Source organism: Trichechus manatus, unplaced genomic scaffold, assembly GCF_000243295.1.
Source record: "Trichechus manatus latirostris isolate Lorelei unplaced genomic scaffold, TriManLat1.0 scaffold00007, whole genome shotgun sequence".
NCBI classification, from domain to species: Eukaryota; Metazoa; Chordata; class Mammalia; order Sirenia; family Trichechidae; genus Trichechus; species Trichechus manatus.
In genome coordinates, this window is record NW_004443943.1 from 14,907,957 (window position 1) to 14,928,868 (window position 20,912).

Here is a 20,912-nt window from a genome sequence, read left to right on the forward strand (position 1 = left end):
AAGTTCCCAGCTTTGTGAATTAGAGCATCTTATGTCCTGCAACTACACCAACATGTACCTTTACCCTGCCTCCCACTCTAAGGTCCTGTCTTCCCAACTAGAATTTTTCAGGGCAGATGGCTAATTATATTCTGTTGTGTCCACCACAGAGCCTGGTACCATGCTTTGCACATGCTTTGGACAGGAAGTGAAGAAACTAAAGAAGTAATCATTTAGGTTATTAGCCCTGAGATCCCTGAAAGCTACAGCCAGTTTTAAATTCTTGCACCACTTTTGAAAAATCAAAATAATGGGTGTCCAATCAACTTGAATAAAAAACTGGATCAACTACTTTGAACTTTAGAAAAAAAAAAAAAGATCTATTACAACAAGGAAGTACAAATACTATCAATCATAATGTGATTGCATTTATATTCCAGGTGTTTGAGAATACAGAATTGGGCTTAGGAGAACAGGCAGGAGAAAACAATAGAAGGGGAAGAAGAAATGGCAGTAAGCAGAAAAGGAGAGGAGAATGGAACAAGGGGGACAAAGAGGAATACAGAAGGAAAACATGAGTACAGAGTTAGTCTATGTGCTAACTAGCTCCTGTGGGGTTGAAATTCGGTATCATTAGGATGCAGCTATTTCTCACAGCAAGTGCCCCCCAAAGAAGGAAATAAACCAGCAAATGAAAATAATGAGAGTATAAATCATTTAACCGGTACTTAGTCCACATTAGACTCCTAGATACGTGGATTAGTGTGAGCTCTCTGAAATGAAACATCAATAGCAGGACCACATGGTACTGACTAGCCCCAACTAATATTTCAGTTCAGCTTTAATTATCACTTTCATCTGGCAGCAGCATGGTACCATGTAAACAGAAATGGGTCATAGGAGGCATGGCTTCTTGTCCTGACATACCATTATATGACCTTGGTTCATCAAGCTCTGTGCCCCAGTTTCCACATTGTCAACTGCAGATAAGAATTCCCTGCTCTGCTTATCTCATAGAAGGATGAAAAGTAGAAATATATATATATATATATATATATATATTCATGCTCGGATGAGTATAAAATACCAGATAAATGTAAAAATTGACCTTGTTCTCTTCACTTAACAAGGTAGTGGGTAGGCGTGGGGTGGGGATGATGGCATTTTGCACAGAAGGCTTGGTGACTCAATGAAGTGTCTTTTTTCCCTCCCTCCGTAATATCTGGTCTAAGATTATTACTGCTTTCTCAGTGATTTTAGACATACTTTTCCCCTTCAGAAATGCCAAAGGTGAAAAATACTATTCCACTGCTGTAATTTGTCACCCTTGCTGCCTGAGCAAGACGTGCATAGACAGTTTAGTAATTAAGCTTTTCAACACTGCATCATAAAGTTTTATTCCAGCAAAGGCTATATTTATCAGCTAACAAGTATTAAATCACCCCACTGCTCAAGCCATTTCTCACTTGAATATGCTCCTTTCAAAACAGAGCAGCTTTCCTTGGCTGGCTTGATTAATAAAAGTCCTCGTTTGGAAATATTGTGATGATGTGTGGTCCTATGGGGCTGATAAACATACACCTTAGCAACTGTTCCAAAGGGTGTTGACCTCTCTGTCCCAGGGGAGTTTGATACCTTAGCCCTGAGGTCTTTTAGGGCATCTTGGCCATGGAGTTTCTTAGCCCTTTGGGATGGCTTCCAGCCTCATATATTCACGTATCTGTTTCATTTCTAAAGGGGAAGAAGTAAATGAAAATAAAGAACACAAACATTTGATTCATTTAGTTTTCTTGTTTGAGCATCAGGGAATTGGCCTGTTTCTATTAGGGATGGATTCTAAATGTAAAATGCGTTTTCAAAATGATTAAAATAGCAAAATGACAATAATCTACATATTACATATTCTCATATTGCCATAGCCCTCTCAAACCAGATGCACAATTTTAGGGAAACATACTTAGAATGAATAAATATTAAAAGTTGTCAGTAATGGCTTAGAAGAATACTTTCTTTAAGTACACCTCTCCACTTTTATAAATCTGTCTTCTCACCTTTGAAGGATACAAATTCATGAAAGGAGTATAACACTGTTCAGGACCTTTCAGTCAAATGACTCCAGAATTATATTAGTTAAAAAAAATTAGTTACTACACGTGAATAACTTTTCTACCATATTTTAAACGGAAAGCAAAAAGCCAAATGTTAAATATTTGCCAAAATGAAGGAACAAATCTCATTATTTATCTTTTCATAAAGACTGGATTAATTTCCTTTTTCCTTTCCTTGCTTTCAAAATAAGTGACATTACCTTCATTTAGGCATTTTCATTTTCCACCAATTGATTGCTAACCGGACACATAAAATTCCGTGCCGCAGAATCACAAACCCTACTCTGTCAATCATAAGCAGTTCTGACGGTGCTTGTGTAGGTATATATGGGATAGTGAGCATCTAAGTGTGAATCTTTAAATACTACCAAGATAGTAAGTCTTTTGTTGAACTCTTCTTAGTTTGAGAGACTGAAACAAATTCTTTCCTTTCAAAATTATAAGACAGAACTCACCATTTTGCTATTCAAATTAGCAACAGGTAGCTTGTTTGAAGGCTGGGGATCAATTCTCTCCAGCCAGCAAGTCACGCGGTCAAGTCACTGAAGCTTGTGGGTGACATGCTCAACCACTACGCTGGCACATATTGAACTACTTACAGTGCATCTATTTTCTGGTTTGGTACATTTTTTGCTGTGTTAAATTCATTAAATTTGACATAGTCTTTCTGTCTAAATGTCACAGGATATACTAGAAAGCACATTAAGAAAACTGCATCAGCAGTTGGAAAAAGAGAAAGGTAAAGAAAGATAGATTTTCTATTTAATTTTTATCTTTCATATTAAGACTAGAATTTTTTTAAGGTTAAAAAATACTGTGTGACTTGGAAAATCAAGTTGAATCTGGTTATTTTCTGAACATCTGAAGACGTTTCACTGTCAGTCAAGTTGCCCTCCAAACTGCAATCCTAGAGATGATGACATATTTGACCTACAATTCAGGATCATTTAATAACTTGGGAGAGAAATGAGAAACTAAAATTACACTCTGCTATCCACAGTTTGCAGGAATCTTGTAGTTTAGTAATTTGCAAAAATATTGATTCAAGGACACATCTGAAGGTCTAAAAATGAGGTCTTGATAATGATTATCCTTTATTTGGAGTTGAAATTTTCAACAGGATAACAAAGGCTTTGGAACATGAACTATTACTTTGATATGATATAATTTTCTGGAGGATCATTTGTTATTCTTAAATACTACTTTTCCTCCAACAAGGTGTAGTCGTGGCAGTTTAGAAAGGTAGCAAAAATTGTGAGGTACAAGGAATTTTCATTCTAGCATGGGTTGTAACTATCAATATTATAAAATTGATTTTATACTCCATATGAAAACTGACAAGTGGAGAACAATTTTCCAGTAATTTTTCTTGACACAAAAGAAAACAAAATAATCGATAACAGAAAATTGTTAAAACAAACCCCCAAATTACATGTAGAGAATAAGGATACCAATACTAAATATGATTCTTGAAAGCTTCCAAAACACATCTGGCAGAAGTTACGCAGCCGTCAAAGTTGGAACGAGTAAACCCATCCCCTCCACACACAAGGAAAGGTTTGACATGAAGAGTCATTTGGCCAGGACAGTTGGCAGCAGCATTTGTAACCTGAAAAAGTAAAAAAAAAAAAAGGGATTGCAGTTGACATTTCATGACCCATCCTGGTGTCATGGCAATGCCCACCTAGGGGAAGGTTTCTCTACCTGGAGAAATTAAGGTTTCTCACAATGAGGGAAGGAAAACAAAACTAAGACCTCTAATCTTGTCCATTACCCCAAGTGTTTACATTTACATTTAAAAATGTTTACATTTTCAGTTATTCAATATACTAAATTGAATTCAGTTATTCAAAGCACACTTAATCAAAAGTGTGCTGAATTTCAAAGTATGTAGGTCATGATATGCTAAATTAGTTGGAAGTATGGGGTTTTTGTTTTTAATATGGGGGAAATGACATTCATGAAATCATTCACCAAACAATTATTGAGTATCTGCTATATACCAACAAGGTGGATACAAAAGAGACTAAGACGTAGGCTGTGTCCTAAAGGAGTTTACAGTTCAGCATGGATGGCTGGCACATAATGGGGCGGGGCGGGGGCGGGGTTAAGGGCTAAGATAGCATAAAGGAGAACACATGGAAGAGAACCCAACCAAGCCCACTGGGACACAAAATACTTCAAAGGGAACATTACTGGGAATTTCATTTGAGTTTCTGAGGGATGCATAAGAGTTTGTCAGTCAAGGAAACCGGCAGGTGAAGGTGATTCCAAAAAGAGGAAGCAGCATGTGGCTCTGGGCAAGAGAGGGCAAAGTGTGCTTACGAAACTCTGGGGCAAGTGAAAGTGCGTGTGTGCTGTTGGGTGGGGGGCTGGCTAGGAGAAGGGGAGGTGGCAACATAGGAGGGATATAATTTTTCAAAATAAAAGATATATAAAACTCATACATTAAAAAATGTCTACTAAAGACATAGAATTTACTACTTACAAACTAAAACCATGGTGGTGCAGTGGTTAAGAGCTTGGCTACTAACCGAAAGACCAGCAGTTCAAATCCACCAGCTGCTCCTTGGAAACTATGTGGAAGTTCTGCCTTGTACTATAGGGTCGCTATGAGTTGGAATCAACTTGACAGCAACAGGTTTGATTTGGTTTGGTTTTTATGAACTAAATGGAAGAGAATCAGCCAAAGTCTGGGGTTTATTTATTTTGTAGCATCTAGTTCATAACATTAAAAATGAGGAAAATTTCCTGGAAAAATTATGCTCAAAATTAGGATGAATTATATTAACAAGCATTCACAGTGAGGAGAATGAGTGAGAGATAAATGTAGTTTTCTTGGACACTGAGATGGTTTGGCCACTGAAGCACCAAAATACCCCCCCAAAAACCCCATGCACGCACACACACAAACTTATTGCAAAGACAATCTCACTTGGGACAGCTTCACCACACAACTTTAGGGGGTGCCATTTGTATAGACTATAACATGGTAGATTTGGTTTCTCTTATACAGCATTTCATGGAGAGTAATAAGGTCCATAAGAATTTGCTTACTTAAAAATAAATTAAAAATGTAATAATTGCTATTTGGATTATGGTGCTGAAATTTTGGTCCTAGACAGGCTACATTAGTATAAGCCTTTATAAATTTTTCAAACCAGAAAAACTTTATATTTTTATTTATATGTTATATTTTGCTCTTTAAAAAAAGAGGTGATATTATTTTTTCCTTGTTGACTTCTAAAGATATAGCCCTTTAGAGACCTGTGTCACTCAGACACCGGCATAAAATGTTAAGAGTATTCTTTCATTTTTCTGAAAGTCACTTTATAAAAACATTGTCTATTGTAAACACAGCAGATAATCTTGAAATTGGCAGAAAATATTTTTGAGTGGCTAAAATAGCACATAGTGGAGACACTGAAGCACAGACTTGGACGTTCAATCAGGGCTTTTTAATTTCTACTTTTGATAGAATTTTAACAAGTTGGATTACTTGATTTATCAGTGAGAAATTAAAGGAGAAAGAAAACTGCTTCTTGTTAGCTGCTGTTGAGTTGGCTCCAACTCATGGCGACCTTATGTTCTGTTATACGTAAGAACATAAGTGTTGACCGGTCCTGCTCATGATTGTTGGTGAGTTTGAATCCACTGTGGCTATTGTGTCAATCCATTTCATTGAGGGTTTTCCTCATTTTCACTGACCGTCTACTTTACCAACCACGACGTCTTTTTCTAGCAATTGGTCTTTCCTGATATGTCCAAAGTAAGTGAGTTGAAGTCTCTACATCTTCGTTTCAAAGGAACAGCCTGGTTGTATTTCTTCTAAGACGATTTGCTCATTCTTCTGGCAGTCTGCAGGATATTCAATATTCTTCACCAACACCACTGTTCGAATACATCGATTCTTCTTCTGTCTTCCTTTTTCACTATCCAACTTTCACATGCATATGAGGTAATTGAGAAGACCATGGCTTGAGTCTTGTGCACTTTAGTCATCAAAGTGACATCCTTTCAAAACTTTAAAGAGATATTTTGTAGCAGATCTGCCCAATGCAATACATTATTTGACTTCTTGACTGCTGCTTCAATGGATGCTGACTGTTGATCCAAGTAGAATGAAATCGTTGACAACTATGATTTTTTTCTTCATTTATTATGACTTTATTATCAGTCTAGTTGTGAGGATTTTCATTTTCTTCACGTTCAGGTGTAATCCATACTGATGAAGAAAACTGCTGGATTCTTAAATATTAGCGATTTCAGAATGTGACAACTGATAGTCTGAAAACACAAGATGTTACATAAGAACTCAAAACACATACAGGACTGGGAACAAGTCTGCCAGTCTGGGGCCATTCAGCAGAGGGGCAAATAACCTCTGGTGCTTAATAGGCCCTGAGGCCATCAGTTATTTTGGTTGTCCTGTGATTATTAATGCTCATGATGATGACACCAGTTTTCAAAAACCAATTCTAACACGAATGAAGTTTTAAATGCTCGTGTTTTTTGAATGTTTATTGCAGCTCCCATTTAATTCATACAGCAACCTTAGTAAGTGGTTACTATTATTCTCATTTTAGAGATGAGAAATTCGAGACTCAGATGTTACTTGGCCAAGGACAGAAAGCTAGTAGGGGAAGCAGGGACTCAAAAGCTGCAGCATGACTCCAGAGCTGACACACACTTTGCAGAAACCTTGTCATAAAGACTCTATTTAAGTAAAACAAAGCAAAAATGTTTGAGAGTCACTTAGTTTTAGGCATCTGGAAAACTCACATACATGGGACAGCTCATTCATATATATTCATATATATGTGTGTGTCTATCTTTAATATATATACATATGTGTATAATTTATAAATGCACACACACACACGCACATCTCTGTTTGTGGTAAAATTCTGATACATTCCAGTTGCTGTCCCTGTATAGATAAACTGTGGCATTATTAAACATTATATAACATTAAGCAGAAGGGAGCGTAAGGGAAAATGTTCTGCCCAGGGGTGAGCTGATAATTTATTGGTGCTGTGTAATTTAATTTGATGAGTGGTAAATGCCAGATGCCAAATCACACGGCTGGAAAACTGGGCCGCTGATTAGCCAGTCGGCAGTTTGGATGAAATCAATCTTGCTGCATTTAGGCGGAATCACCCACTTTGCAATTACCCAATGAGGAAAATATGGAAACATAGAGTGTGTGTTGGCAAGCTCCTTCACCCATGTGAAGTAAAGAGCCCAGCAGTGGAGGAGCACATAATTGTCAAAGCCACAATCTCTCACAATAACGCAGCCTTTGGCTACGCTGCCAGCCACAGTGAGGAACCGCAACTCAATGACTGTGTTTAAGAGACATGTCAGGGCTGAACAAGCCCTTGGAAATCCAGGTTGCTACAGCTCAGATGTGTGCCAGGGGTAGTCTGAAAGAAGTCTTGCCTGCAGAAGCTGATCGTCTGGGAGTCACTAATGTAATGTTTCTATAAACTTAATTGATGGCTGGAGGTACAAATTCAGAACAGAACATTTAAACTCACATGAATGTGTTTTGTGACTTCTCTGCACCTGCAGAATAAAAGGCAAACTCCTCAGCCCTGCACTGAAGGTCCTTCATAATCAAGGCCTCACCTCCAGTCAAGCCTCATCTCCTGCCACTTCTCTCACCTTTACCACATGTCCTGTTTACATCCAAACTAAGGTTCTTCAAGCATACCTTTCTTGGTTGTGCATCTGTGTATCTGATTGTGTACCTTTCCCTTTCTTTTTTGCCCTGCTCTTCCTTCAAGACCCAGCACAAATGTCACCTCCTCTGAGGTCTTCTTGCTCTGCCAGGCAGGGTAAGTGCCTCTTCAGCATATTACGTACACCTATTACGTTACTTGCTATCTCGCACTCTAATTATTTGCATGCCTGCCCCCTTTCCTAGACTGCATGCTCCTGAGAGTAGGGACTGTGATTCACCAGTCTTTGTATGCAAGGCCTGTATTAAGTGCACAATAAATGTTTACTGAGTTAAAACAACTACGGAGTCTTGTATACACAGTTGATCAAGTGAAGTTCTTCACAGAGAACTATCTACACAAAAAGTGTTATTCAGAGGCTCCCAGATAGAGCTGGACAGAAGCTCAAATGAAACGGCTGTTTAGAAGGCCCTCAGTAACCCTGACTGCGCTTTAGATGAACATGTCTGGTATGACATGCATTAAGTTGAACCGTACAAACTTGTGAATTCTGTAGGTCAGCAATGGTAAAATATTGACAATTTTTACATGGCTCAACCTAATAGTTTCTTTATATCATGATCATTAGTTGCAGAAATTCACACACAAAAAGTTCCTTTTGTGTGAGGATGAAATTAAAGATGACAAGAAAGAGGGAGGAAGAGAAATAGGCTGATGAACATTCCCACAAAATGATAGTTTTTAATTAGAAGAAAAAAAAATCAGTAACAAGCATGATGTAATGTGAATTCTCCTTCCAGAAGCACACATACCTATACTGAGAGCTCAAGCTTATCCTTGGACTGTCAGATGTCTACCCCTACAGAACAATTCCATTGCTGTGGCTTGTAAAGTAGCTATGTTTTAGGCTGACCGGTTCTAGTTGGCCAGCCTGTCAATAATTTGGCTACTCAAGACCAACCTTTCTGAATCATGGCACTAAGTGATGTTCAATTGGTCTAGGCAAGAATTAAGGTCTCATACATTCTAATCCTAGACATACAATTAACTTGATGAGGGAACTTGGACAACCTATGAATAATTAGATCTTTGCTATTGCATTTCCTTACTTGTTATGGATGTAAATTATACTTCATTTCATTGACCCTAAGACATCATCAACTACAAGAGGCATGACTATGTACCAAAGAGAGAGAAAAAAGTGGTGTCAGCATGGCACGAATGGTTTATTTTATAGTTACTATAAAAGTTCTTTTATACTTGTTTTAGATCTATAGATCTTTGGCATACATTAAAAAGGAAAGTGTAAGGGGAATAAGTCGGTTAAGCTTTTCCTAAAAACTTCTTCACATTCAGAGTTCGACTCCTCTGAAATACTCTTTGACTCAGAGTTGTTGATATCCATCCTTTCCCCGCCACAACCTATCCTCCATACCATCTAGAGCACTGGTGATGCAGCATTTCTTACAAGAGTGCTCCACTGAGTTATTCTTTCTGGGATTTTCTCCCAAGCTGCTGACACCTGTTTTGCAAATTCTGATTATGGCCTTTTTCTCTTTGGTGGGAAAAGAAAGGTTTTAGGACTCATATTCTTCCTTCAAATGGCCCTTAAATGGCCTGCTACCTTAAATGTCAAGGGGGTATAGTTGTCCACTGTTGTTAGTTGCTACTGAGTCAGTTATGACTCATGTAGACTCCGCAAGTGTAGAGTAGAACTGCTCCATAGGGTTTTCAAAGTTGTGATCTTTCTGAAGCAGACTGCCAGGCGTGTCTTCCCAGGTGCCTCTAAATAAAGCCCAGAAATAACAACCAAGCTCACGTGTAACAACTACATCTGGACTGTCTCCTGGTGAATCACAATTTGATGGGATCTTAGAATTGATAAAGTATGGAAAATATTAAATTGGGTAAGGAGAGAAGTATAGTACTTACTAGCAAATACCAAATTTTTATGCAAATAACACACGCCTTCTACATTTGTTTGCCAACCATTCCCTCCCTCTTCAAGGTATTTTTATAAGTGTGAATGCTAATTTTTTTTTTTTTTTACATCAACATTGAAAAAAAGATGGCATAGCAGCACTTATGAAAATACCCCGTGACGGGGAGGGAGCAGTTGGCAAACCAATGTAGAAGATGCATGTTATTTGCATAAAAATACAGTACATAATAAGTCAAAAGATAATGAGTGGCAGGATCTTTTAAGTAGAGTCTTTTCAGATAAGGAGCATAATCAGTGTCAGGAGTGCTAACATCTTCAGCTTTATTGGTTTAAATGCTCCATTTTGTCAGTTCACCCAAATGAGCAGCCTCAGATGAAACTGACAGAGATAGACTGGTTATTACAGAATCGATTTGTCCATTTACAAAGGTAAATGTACTGATTTCAGAACCAAGACTAGTTGTCTACCCAGATCATTCATCTTGGTAGGCAAATTTCCTCAACTGTATCATAGATTATAGGGGTGACACATGTGGGTCAACTTCTGATAGACATCACTAATCAATTGTGGCATCTTTTCCACTGAGCTAGAAATGGCCTCAGCACTCTTCTCACTTCAGTGCTACAGGCAGCCACGACTAGTCAATCAGAGTTAGCACTCGAGAGGAATCCTATAGACCAAGCCTGGATTAGAAGATTGCAGAGCAAACACATAATTAGAAATAAGGGAATTAAACAGACTGCGCTAGATTTTTTTCCCTTTTTCCTATTTAGCCAGGATAACCTGATACATTACCCTTCTCCACACCAGAGATATTTCAATGCCAAGACTTAGGCTCACATCAGGACTGATTTCCTCTGGATGATAACTTGAAGCCTAATTACAATTCGTTCTAACAACCCCCTCTTGACCACTGTCCTGTCATGTTCACATCGGGGCTCTGATGGCCATATGAAAATAAAATACAAGTGTTTTAGCCACAACCTTAATTCTACAAAATTGCACATTAAAACTATCCATGTTGTAGCATGGATGAAGCTTGAAAACATGCTGAGTGAGGTAGGTCACAAAAGGACAAATATTGTATGATCTCACTTACATGAAATATCTAGAATAAGCAAGTGTATAGAGACCAAAGTTTTTTAGTGGTTACTAGGTGTGGGTGGGAGAGAGGGATGAAACGAGGACTGTGCTTAGGGGACACTGAGTTTCTGTTAAGGGTGATGGAAAAATTTGGGACTGGATAAGGGTGATGGTTGAACAAAATGATGAACATAATGTCACTTAGCTGTGCATGTGAAGATTGTTGAACTGTTATATATATATCTACTACAATTAAAAAAAATATGACAAAGCTATCAAGGCTTATGGGAAAAACAGAATTGAGGCAGAGGACTCAAGACCTCTGGAAGTTTGAACCAAGCACTAACAACAACAATAAACGTCGTGATAAAATGATTAGCATAGTTCACATTTTCTCCTAGCATCAGCATTAAGCATTAGTCAGTCTGTCCTTTGCAGCCTAAACTTTGGGCCGTGCTTCCTCCTTCAAGATACAGGTCTGGTGGATGGTTGCTTCTAAAAGAAACCATTTTGTTCTAAATAAAAAATATGATCTAGGGTGTAGCCTTCTTCTTCATCGGTTCATTATTTTAGCAAAAGGGAAACATCTTTGTGGTTTCATTGTCTGCTCTCGTACCCTTACTGAAGAGCCTAACGTGGAGGGAAACCCAGCAGTTCTTCAAGCCTCTGAAATGGCCACTATTTGCACTAAAGGAAGGCATGCCTGTAGATTTTCAGTTTTCACAATCTTCACATTTGCATTTGCTAAGGCTTTATCCATGCTTGTGAGAAAACGATCACTTCAAAATATAAACAAGCACGAAGCCAAGATGATTCCTCCTTAATACTGATCGCCTATTTCTCAGTTGCAAGTGAGGTAATTTTCATTCAAAAAAGACATTGTAAAAGCCTGTACATCATTTTACTGCTTTCTTAAGTTACATTACATTCCTGAGGGTCACTTAAATTGGCCTTGGGTATGCCCGAGTCTGGAGTCTCTAGGTGGTGCAAACGGTTAACATGCTCAGCTGCTAACCAAAAGGTTGGAAGTTCGAGTTCACCCAGAGGCGCCTCAGCAGAAAGCAAGGTCTGGCAATCTACCTCCCAAAAATCAGCCATTGAAAACCCTATGGAGTACAACTCTACTCTGACACATATGGGGTTGCCACGCGTTGGAACTGACTCATTGAAAACTGGTTTAGTTTGGTTTTGGTATGCCTGAGTCTTGATAGCAGATGTAGCTGTCTAAGCCATTACTTTGTTTTTGATACTCACACTGAAGTTTTAAGTTAATGTTTATCAATTCCAATGTCTCAGGGGTGACCCTGTCCTTAAATTGTCTCCAGATTCTGGGGAAATCCTATTGTCTCCTAGTTGCACACTAATTTGATTGGGCAATCGCTGAGTAATAATCTCTTTGTGTTGGCATTTCTCCAGCCCATTGTGTGTGTGAGGTACTGACCGCACTGGCAATAATGAATAGCTCTGAGGGCTGAGATGGTATGGAGCTGATTCATACATTTTCTCACTTCCTTGCCTTCCTCTACTCTGCTGCCAGTGTAAACTTGAAGCTATGCCATGGAACATAAACAGCAGGGACTGAATATTTGGTTAACTTATTCTTTTATAGCCCTATGCAAAGCTCAAAGGTACTGGTTCCCAAAAGCCAATCACGGCAAAATAAGAAAAAAATAAGGAGACTTGTGAGATTTTTCACAGGGCTAACTGTATTATATTTATAATACTTATTAATACATTATGAGGGCATATCTTTACTATTTTTTGGGTTATTCTTTTCATTAAATTCCTGTACTGTATTTTTGTATTTTTAAATTCTTAATTGCAGAATGTAAAGATGGCAATATTATATAGGTTCCCAAAACAGTCAGGGGAAATTTACTGCTCCATGGAATAAAAACGCCTGGAACCACTGCTCTGGGGTGTTGCTTGATGTGGCTCAGAGCACAGAGTCTCTGTCAGTCTGAGGAATGCTTTCCATAAAGATGTAGGTTGGCTTGGAAAAACCAACAGTGATCTCAGGTAACATTGGACAATCTTCGTTTAGGCTGGGTGAGTGGATGAATAATTTTTAAAAATTGAATAAAATCTTGTGAAAAACTTATTTCCCAGAATCTTGCACAACATCTCTTATATACAAGTACTAACCAAAAGTTGAAAGTTCGAGTTCACCCAGAAGTGCCTCGGAAAAAAGGCCTGGTGATCTACTCCCAAAAAATCAGTCACTGAAAACCCAGTGGAGTGCAGTTCTACTCTGACACACATGGGGTCACCATGAGTCAGAGTCAATTAGATGGCAATTGGTTAATCTAGATAGAACTAGAGCCTGGCAACATATTCTTTCTTTGTTCAGCTGTGTCTAAATATTCAAGTAGTAACCATAAAATGTTTGGAGAAAAATAGGGATGTAGAAGAAAAAGCTTACTCAAACGTGGAACAATAACCTATCTTCAAATCACATATGCCCTCGAGGGGAAATGTGGTTTGTATTGGTTCTTTGTATACATCTCCCCATTCTTACGGTATTCCCAAGGCATTGATTACAGCATGTATTACACACTTGTTTACAAAAAAGAAGAAAAAATGTAAATAAATGGAGAGACCAAAACTTAAGCTAATGTCATTGGAAATGTCTGTTTATATATTTTAAGATGGAGAACTAGTCCGGATACTCTAAAAGGGATAGTACTTCAGCTTTGTGTTAACAGTGCAAAATACTATCAACCACTAAGCAAACTTCAATGATACAGAAAAGGAAGATGGGGAGGGGAGAAAGAAAGTTGAATACAGATTTTTTTTTAAACATTACAAGATGTTGTTTCTATTGGCCAAGTTCAAATATATTTCCATACCACTCTATTATTATTATTTTTAAATTCCTCTGCGTTTTGATGAAAATGCAATAAAATGTTGCTGATTACTTAAATTTAACTCACCAAAAGGTAGCTCGGTAAGAGATATTTGATGTTTAAAAAGCCTTTTCAGTTCTCAGAAATAGGAAGCTACAGGACTGTATCTTAGTCATCTTTGTATTCTCAGCATCTATTACCCCATTATACATGGTTGGTGTTGACTCAATGTTTGTTCAAAGAATGTATGCATACGAGCCATAAAAAACTATTTCACCTTTAAAAGTTTTAAATTCTCAGTGTTTAAATGGCCTCTAAATGTAGTAGAATTACTTTTCTCCATGAAATTTTTTTTTTTTTTTTTGGTTTCTCATTCTCTAAATTCTACTTTTTTTCCCCTGAATAAAACCAAAGAACCAAACTCACTGCTGTCAAGTCAATTCCGACTATAAGACAGAGTAGAACTGCCCCAGAGGGTTTCCAAGAAGCAACTGGTGGATTCAAACTGCCTACCTTTTGGTTAGCAGCCAAGCTCTTAACCACTGTGCCACCAGCACTCCTTTCCTGAAGGTCCTTATTAACCACCTTCCACTTCATCACACTTGACATCTCCTTTTTTTTTTCTCCTACTTTACTTCCATTCTAACCCAGTTCTTGAACAGCCTAGAAATGCCTAGAATGGAGGCTTTTCTGGTCATGATCTTTGCTCTGAAACTTATGTCGTTACCCCTAGAAAGCTGGATTCTCTGCCTCTAGCTCACCTTTTGCAGACACCAAGCAAGGCACCAAGAATATTTGAATCAACCTGAATTTCAAATGGGAAGTGAGGATAGTTTCTTACCCAGCGAATCCACCCTTATTTCATAAAATACTATTGCAAAGAATATGTTATAGGTTGAATCGTGTTCCCCCACCAAAACAAAACAAAAAAAAAACTTGAAGTCCTAACCTTCAGTACCTGTGAATATGACCTTATTTGGAAATAGGATTTTTGCATTTGTAATTAGTTAAGATGCAGTCATAGCAGAACAGGGTGAGCCCTAATCCAGTATGACTGATGTCCTTATAAAAAGAATGGAAGAGGCACAGACAGAGAGACACAGAGGAAAGATGTCCATGTAAACCCAGGTGCAGAGATTAGAATTGTGCTGCCACAAGATAAGGAATGTCTGGGGCTACCAGAAGCTGCGAAAAACAAGAAAGGATCTTCCCTTGGTGTCTTTGGCAAGAACATGGCCCTGCCAATACACAGAATTCACAATTCTAGACTCTAGCACTGGGAGACAATAAATTTCTGTTGTCTTAAGGCTACATAGTTTGTGATACTCTGTTATGACAGTCCTAGGAAACTAATACAGAATACCTAGAAAGGGTATAAAACATAAATGTGTGTGTGTGTGGGGGGGAATGTATATGTGTGTATGATGGGATGCACACACACTCGCTTTAATTTCAAAAGATAGAGGCCATAGAGATATAGTCCATACTATTGCCGGTTTATGGCTAATGATAGACACAAGTCTAAATCTTTAAACAATTTTTCCCCCCTAGGAGATGGCAAATACATTCTTGAAAGCTATAGGTGTCAGAGAGAAAATAAACCACCATTAAGTACAGTAATGTACTTCTGTGGGCCAACTTGCCAATCTGTGTTTATAACTTTTAAAAATTCTTAAAACAGTTGACTCTATACTCAGATTTTTGTAGCACAGCCAGAAATTATATCCATATGGGATATATATGGTATATTGTTAAAAAGAGTGATGATGAGAATTTTCTCTTAACCATACTTTGTATATTATTTAAGATAAGTGATACTCAGGACTGGGATAATAATGATAAATTGGGATGCTAATTATACCATTTAATCTATTTTTAGATATGTTTCCTTAAAAAATAGTATACTTCTTTTGGCCGCTCATGTTTGAGGCTCAATCTTGTGTTATGTTACGGTACTGTATTTGTATTCATAAAGAGCTTCATCGACGCATGGGTGCTTTCCTGCAGAGATGGTATATTTTTAATTGGTTCTTATGTGTTGTGTTTATCACCTCATCTTGCCTCTGTTCTACTCATCTCTCCAGTGTTCTATTATATTTAATGGTGATTTCATAAACCTGTTTGTTTGTTGTGCCATGGGGAAAGGGTTACTTGTATTATGGGTGCCTGGCTACAGAGCTCTGTACCTGGTGCTACAGAGAGCCGCAGTAAAATTACTATTGGTTGGAAAACCCTAGGTGTGAAGAAAGTGATGTGGTCTGGTGAATTCTCAGTGGAGCTTTTTCACTTTATTGGTATTTGTCTATTCTATTTTAATAACCATTGGGTAGGAGCTGGCAGAATGTGCCACAAATCAGTTATATGATCCATGTAGCAGCTTTAGTGGGCTCAAACTGCAAAGGACATACACTCCTGAAATTGTATATTCAATTGCAGAAGTCTACATTGAATCCATTTAGATCTATTATTCTAAAGTGCTAGCAGTCTATTTTGATGAGGACTTGTTCAGAACAAGCACACAATAAAGAATGAGATACTGTTTTCTCCAGCAGTGTTGCAGTAATAACAACAAAACAATTTTCCGATTACTTTCCCCTTTAGAGTTTTTAATTTAATAAAAAATTGTTCTGCCTTTTAGTGAGTTTTAGTACATTAATTAATTCTTCTAATATTTGTTGTACTCCTAGTAGTTGCTGAGCACTGTGTAAAGTGCTAAGGAACAGAAATGAGTTCCTGCCCTTAAGGTGACTTTAACAGTTTTGGGATCTTTCTATTTTCATCAAAACATAATGTTCTGTCACAATCTCTCAAAAAATCTAATTGCTTGAGATTCTAGGAAATGGAGATCCAAAAGTGCTTTTGATGATGTGTCTATAGATAAACCTAAAGTCAACTTTCCTACTCAGCTGAGCTTAATCACCACTTCTCCCCCCATTTCAGTTGATAGCTGCTTAATTTCCCACTGACCCAATCATTCTCATCCTTTTCCCATTCTCTTTCCATTCTTCTTCTTGAAGGCCCAGAAGCATGGACATTGACATTTCTTTCTGGTTCTCATTCATGTTGAATAGAGCCAACTGCTTTTGGTCTGCACTTTGGGACTGTAGCAAAGAAGACTGTAACCCATTTCATCTTCAGGTGTAGAAACAACCTTCCTTCTTCTTTTAATACTCTGAAAATAGAAGGATCAACTCTTATTCCTCAGAGAGCTAATAACGGAAGATAAAAAGCAGGCTTTTTTTTTTTTTAAGTCAGATTTATTGAGGTATAATTTACATACAATATATTTTTTATGTGTACTATTCTGGAAATTTTGACAACGCATGGGGTCACTATGAGTTGAAAACAACTCCGTGGCGCTTAACAACACAACATACAGTCATGCAACCATCACCAAAAAAAATATAGAGAAAATTTCCATCACCCTCCCAAAATTCTCTTGTGCCCCTCTGTTAATCTCCTTTTCCCAACCACAGCCCCTTTCAACCACTGATCTGTCTTTTGTCCCTATAGTTCTGCCTTTTCCAGAATATTATTTAAACAGAGTAATATAGTATACAGCCTTTGAGTCTGGCTAAATCATTTAGATAATGCTTCTGAGTTTCATTCATGTTACTGTATGTACTAGTAGTTCTTTTTTATTACTGAGTAGGTTTTTCATTTACTGATGTACCACCATTTGTTTATCCATTTACCAGGTAATGAATATTTGGATTATTTCTAGTTTTTAGCAATTATAAGTAACCTTTGCATACAGATTTGTATGTGGACATATGTAGTCATTTGTCTGGGTAAATAGCTAAGAGTAGATTTGCTGGGTCATATGGTAAGTTATTTCTCTAGAACCACTCTAGGTATCAAATGTCTTAGGCTGAGTTCTCTAGAGAAGCAAACCCAGTAAAGTGTATAAGTATATATAAAGATTTATATCAAGGAAATAGCTCATATGGTTGTAGAGGTTGGAACGTCCCAAGTCCATGGGTCAGGATAGAGGCTTCTCCTGATTCACGTAGCTGCAGGGGAAGGCGAACCCAAGATTGGCAGGTCAGAGAGCAGGGCTCTAGCTCATGGGCTGCGAAGATTGATAAATCCCAAGATTGGCAGACAAGACTGAAGATAAGCTGCTAGCTCAATTCCCAAGAACCGGATGTCAGACAAACAGGAGCCAGCTGCAGGATCCAGTGCAAGCAAAAGCCCACAAGCCTTGCCAGAATGTCCACTTATATTCAATGCAGGCCACACACCCAAGGAAACTTCCTTTGAACCGATTGGCTATTCACAGCAGATCCCATCATGGAGGTGATCACACTACACCAGATCTCATCACAGAAGTGATCACAACATCATATGACTGCCAAACCACTGAGAATCATGTGTATATATGTATGTGTATATATCTCTATCTACCTATACACACACACACATATATTCTTTCTCTCTTCCTCCCATGTATATGTGTGTGTATATATACATATACCAAAAAAAAACCCCGCTGCCGTCGAGTCGATTCCAACTCATAGCAACCCTATAGGACAGAGTAGAACTGCCCCATAGGGTTTCCAAGGAGCAGCTGGTGGATTTGAACTGCCAACCTCTTGGTTAGCAGCTGAGCTCTTAACCACTATGCCACCAGTGCTCCATATATATACATATAGACTATCTAATAACATGCTGATGTGGACCATTGCAATATACAGAAGGGTTACAGCAGATGACAGCAAAAACCAGGGTGAAGAGAAAGAATAAGGGGATCTAAAATAGAAACAGTAGAGCCTCTATTCCAGAGACTTCTGATTTTGGCGATAACAATGCCCCAGCCAGAGGATAGTGACAGCCCCATAAGTGAGCTGAACTAGAAGATAATGTCCAGACAACGTAACAAACAAGGTCCTTGAAGTGCAGGATCCAGCTTACCTCTCTCGCTCCATTGTTCCATATTTTACTTGTACCCTACCTTTCAGCCTAACTAAACTACTGGCCATTCCTCAAATGCACCATGCACTGTCTTGCCTCTGGAAAAGAGCACCTGTTCTTGGAACATCATTCCCTTTGCCTGTGTGCCTCCCTCATCTTGTAGGATTTAGCTCAAGTGACGTGTTTTTTTTAGGAAGCTGTGGTACAGTGAATTAGTTAATATGGCCCTCCTAGCCATAGTCTTTGTAACTCCCACCAATGACTGGGTGGGACTATGCAAATGAGGTGCTTGTGGCACCAAGAGGATTAGATAGCTTGCTAATAATGTAAATAAGGGGCATGACATCCTTGTGGCAGTGGCACCATGCAAATAAGGTATTTGGAACACTAACGAGGGGATTGGTGAGTTTTGCCATCCCATTAGGCTTACGGGGAGATGTGGAGAGAGGCAGGAGGTGCTGTAACACAGAAGACAGTAAGAGACAGTGGCAGCAAGGCCCCAGCAGGGCCCCGCAGCAGAGGGGGAGGGAGAAGAAGCTGTCTTGATCGTGGAACTGCGTCCTAGGTTGTTCCTGTTACTTCCAAGTTGATCCCAGTCCTGAGTTGTACCCCATTACCTTCCTAATAAACCACTCAACTGTAAGTACAGTTTGTGAGTTCCGTGAGACATTGCAGCAAATTACAGAACCCCAAATTACCAAACTACCGAGGAGGAGTAGTTGATGTTAGAGATGACGAAGTGGATACAGTGGTCTGGAAAAGTTGGATATTTGGTACATCTTTAACCTCTGCCTCATAGGAACCAGCTTTGTGCTCATCCTTATAAAAGAAATTATTCATTTAGAAGCTATTTCTGACCATTTCCTAAAGGCTGCTCTGTGCTCACACAGTACATTGTGCTGTCTTTTAGCACATTGTACAATAGCATGATTATGTGTTTATTGGTCTGCTTTGTCTATTATATGGGAAGCTCCTTCAAGGAAGGTAGGTGTCTGTGAATCCTTAGAACCTAGTGCAATATCTGGCACATAGTAGGAGTTCAACAAACATGTACTGAATGATTATATTCTGATAGCGGCCACAGCTCTTTACAACTACTCCACCAGGGCTCAAAAAAAAAAAAAAAAAACCTGTTGCCATCAAATTGATTCTAACTCATAGTGACCCTATAGGACAAAGTAGAACTGCCCCATAGGGTTTCTAATGACCAGCTGGTGGATTTGAACTGCTGACCTTTCGGTCAGCAGCTGTAGCTCTTTAACCACTGTGCCACAGGACTCCGATTATATGAGTATACATTATTAATTCACAATGTGGATATAAATAGCTCTTGTCACCCACACTTTGTTAGTTGTATAGCATAATACTAGTGTCTACTTTAAATAGATCAAGTAGACTTACTCTTTATAGAATAGTCCTGGAGTAGGGCCTAATTCTCTTAGGGTATCCACTCCATATAACAGTATCCATCACCCAGTTTTAAGTATTAATATTGGGTGCAGATGAATATATATATAGCATTTATCCAGGACTACATGACACAGACTCCTTTAGTCTCCTATAAAGTAGTGCTATTTAAAATAATTAGTTCTGAAAAAGTTTGATAATGAAAACATGGCAGAGTAAATCCCAAGAGTACTTAAAAAATGACCTCATTAAACTCATATGTGTTAAAAACATTTACTGGTTCATATAATATGGAATTTTGTGAAAGGGCAAAACATCCGCCCATATAAACTTCAATTAAACTGCGATGGTACATTTTTAATTCAATTATCAGAATTTCTCAACTGATGATCTCACACATATGTAGCGACCTCATAATAAATGGGAGCAACTAGTCATGTGCCAGTGACAAAGAGGTGGGAGATTACTCCATGGAATGCTTAGGACTGACACCTGCTAGGTTTCATGCTGTTTTTAGACTGGGTCATACTGCAGTCCATCTATCCTAAAGAGCTTGTTTTCGCTCTCCAAAAGTCACTGTAAACTTCTGGTACAGAGGCAAGAAGACTCTTGTGGCCATTATTTCATGCCAGGAAATGTTGACTCAATGGCATAAATGTGTTAAATTACCAAACACTGTTAAATGTGTAAGTTAGTTTAGGAATAAATTGCAAAAAGCTGAAAAATTTGTAAGCTTAAAAAAAAGAAAGAAAAAACCCAACTGACACAAGTTCCTTGTGTCAATAGTGATCCATTAGTTTATCTCACTTTGTTCTAATGTTATTCAACAGTCCCTTTTGGGTTTGGCTAAGTGTCATTGCCCCTGGCATTAAATCAGCCCTTCTGAAACATCCCTGTCAAATTTTTACTATAAGTTTGATTTATGAAATCAGTCACTTCTTTCCAGCT

General features: G+C 38.3%; 1 protein-coding gene across 2 annotated transcripts in view; it reads right to left on the reverse strand.

The window, feature by feature from the left end:
- Positions 1-1,186: 1,186 nt before the first annotated feature.
- The window catches only part of RNLS (renalase, FAD dependent amine oxidase), a 313,877-nt gene continuing 294,151 nt past the window's right edge, over positions 1,187-20,912 (reverse strand). The window contains exons 7-8 of one of the 2 annotated variants that reach the window (XM_023739756.1): positions 3,509-3,696; positions 1,187-1,710 (exon numbers count right to left, since the gene is read on the reverse strand). In XM_023739756.1, the coding sequence (XP_023595524.1) occupies positions 3,544-3,696 (153 nt within the window). In that variant the 3' untranslated portion in view covers positions 1,187-1,710; positions 3,509-3,543. Of the gene's footprint in view, positions 1,711-3,156; positions 3,697-20,912 lie in introns of those variants that run through there. The other variant, XM_004369903.3, reaches the window with a different exon arrangement.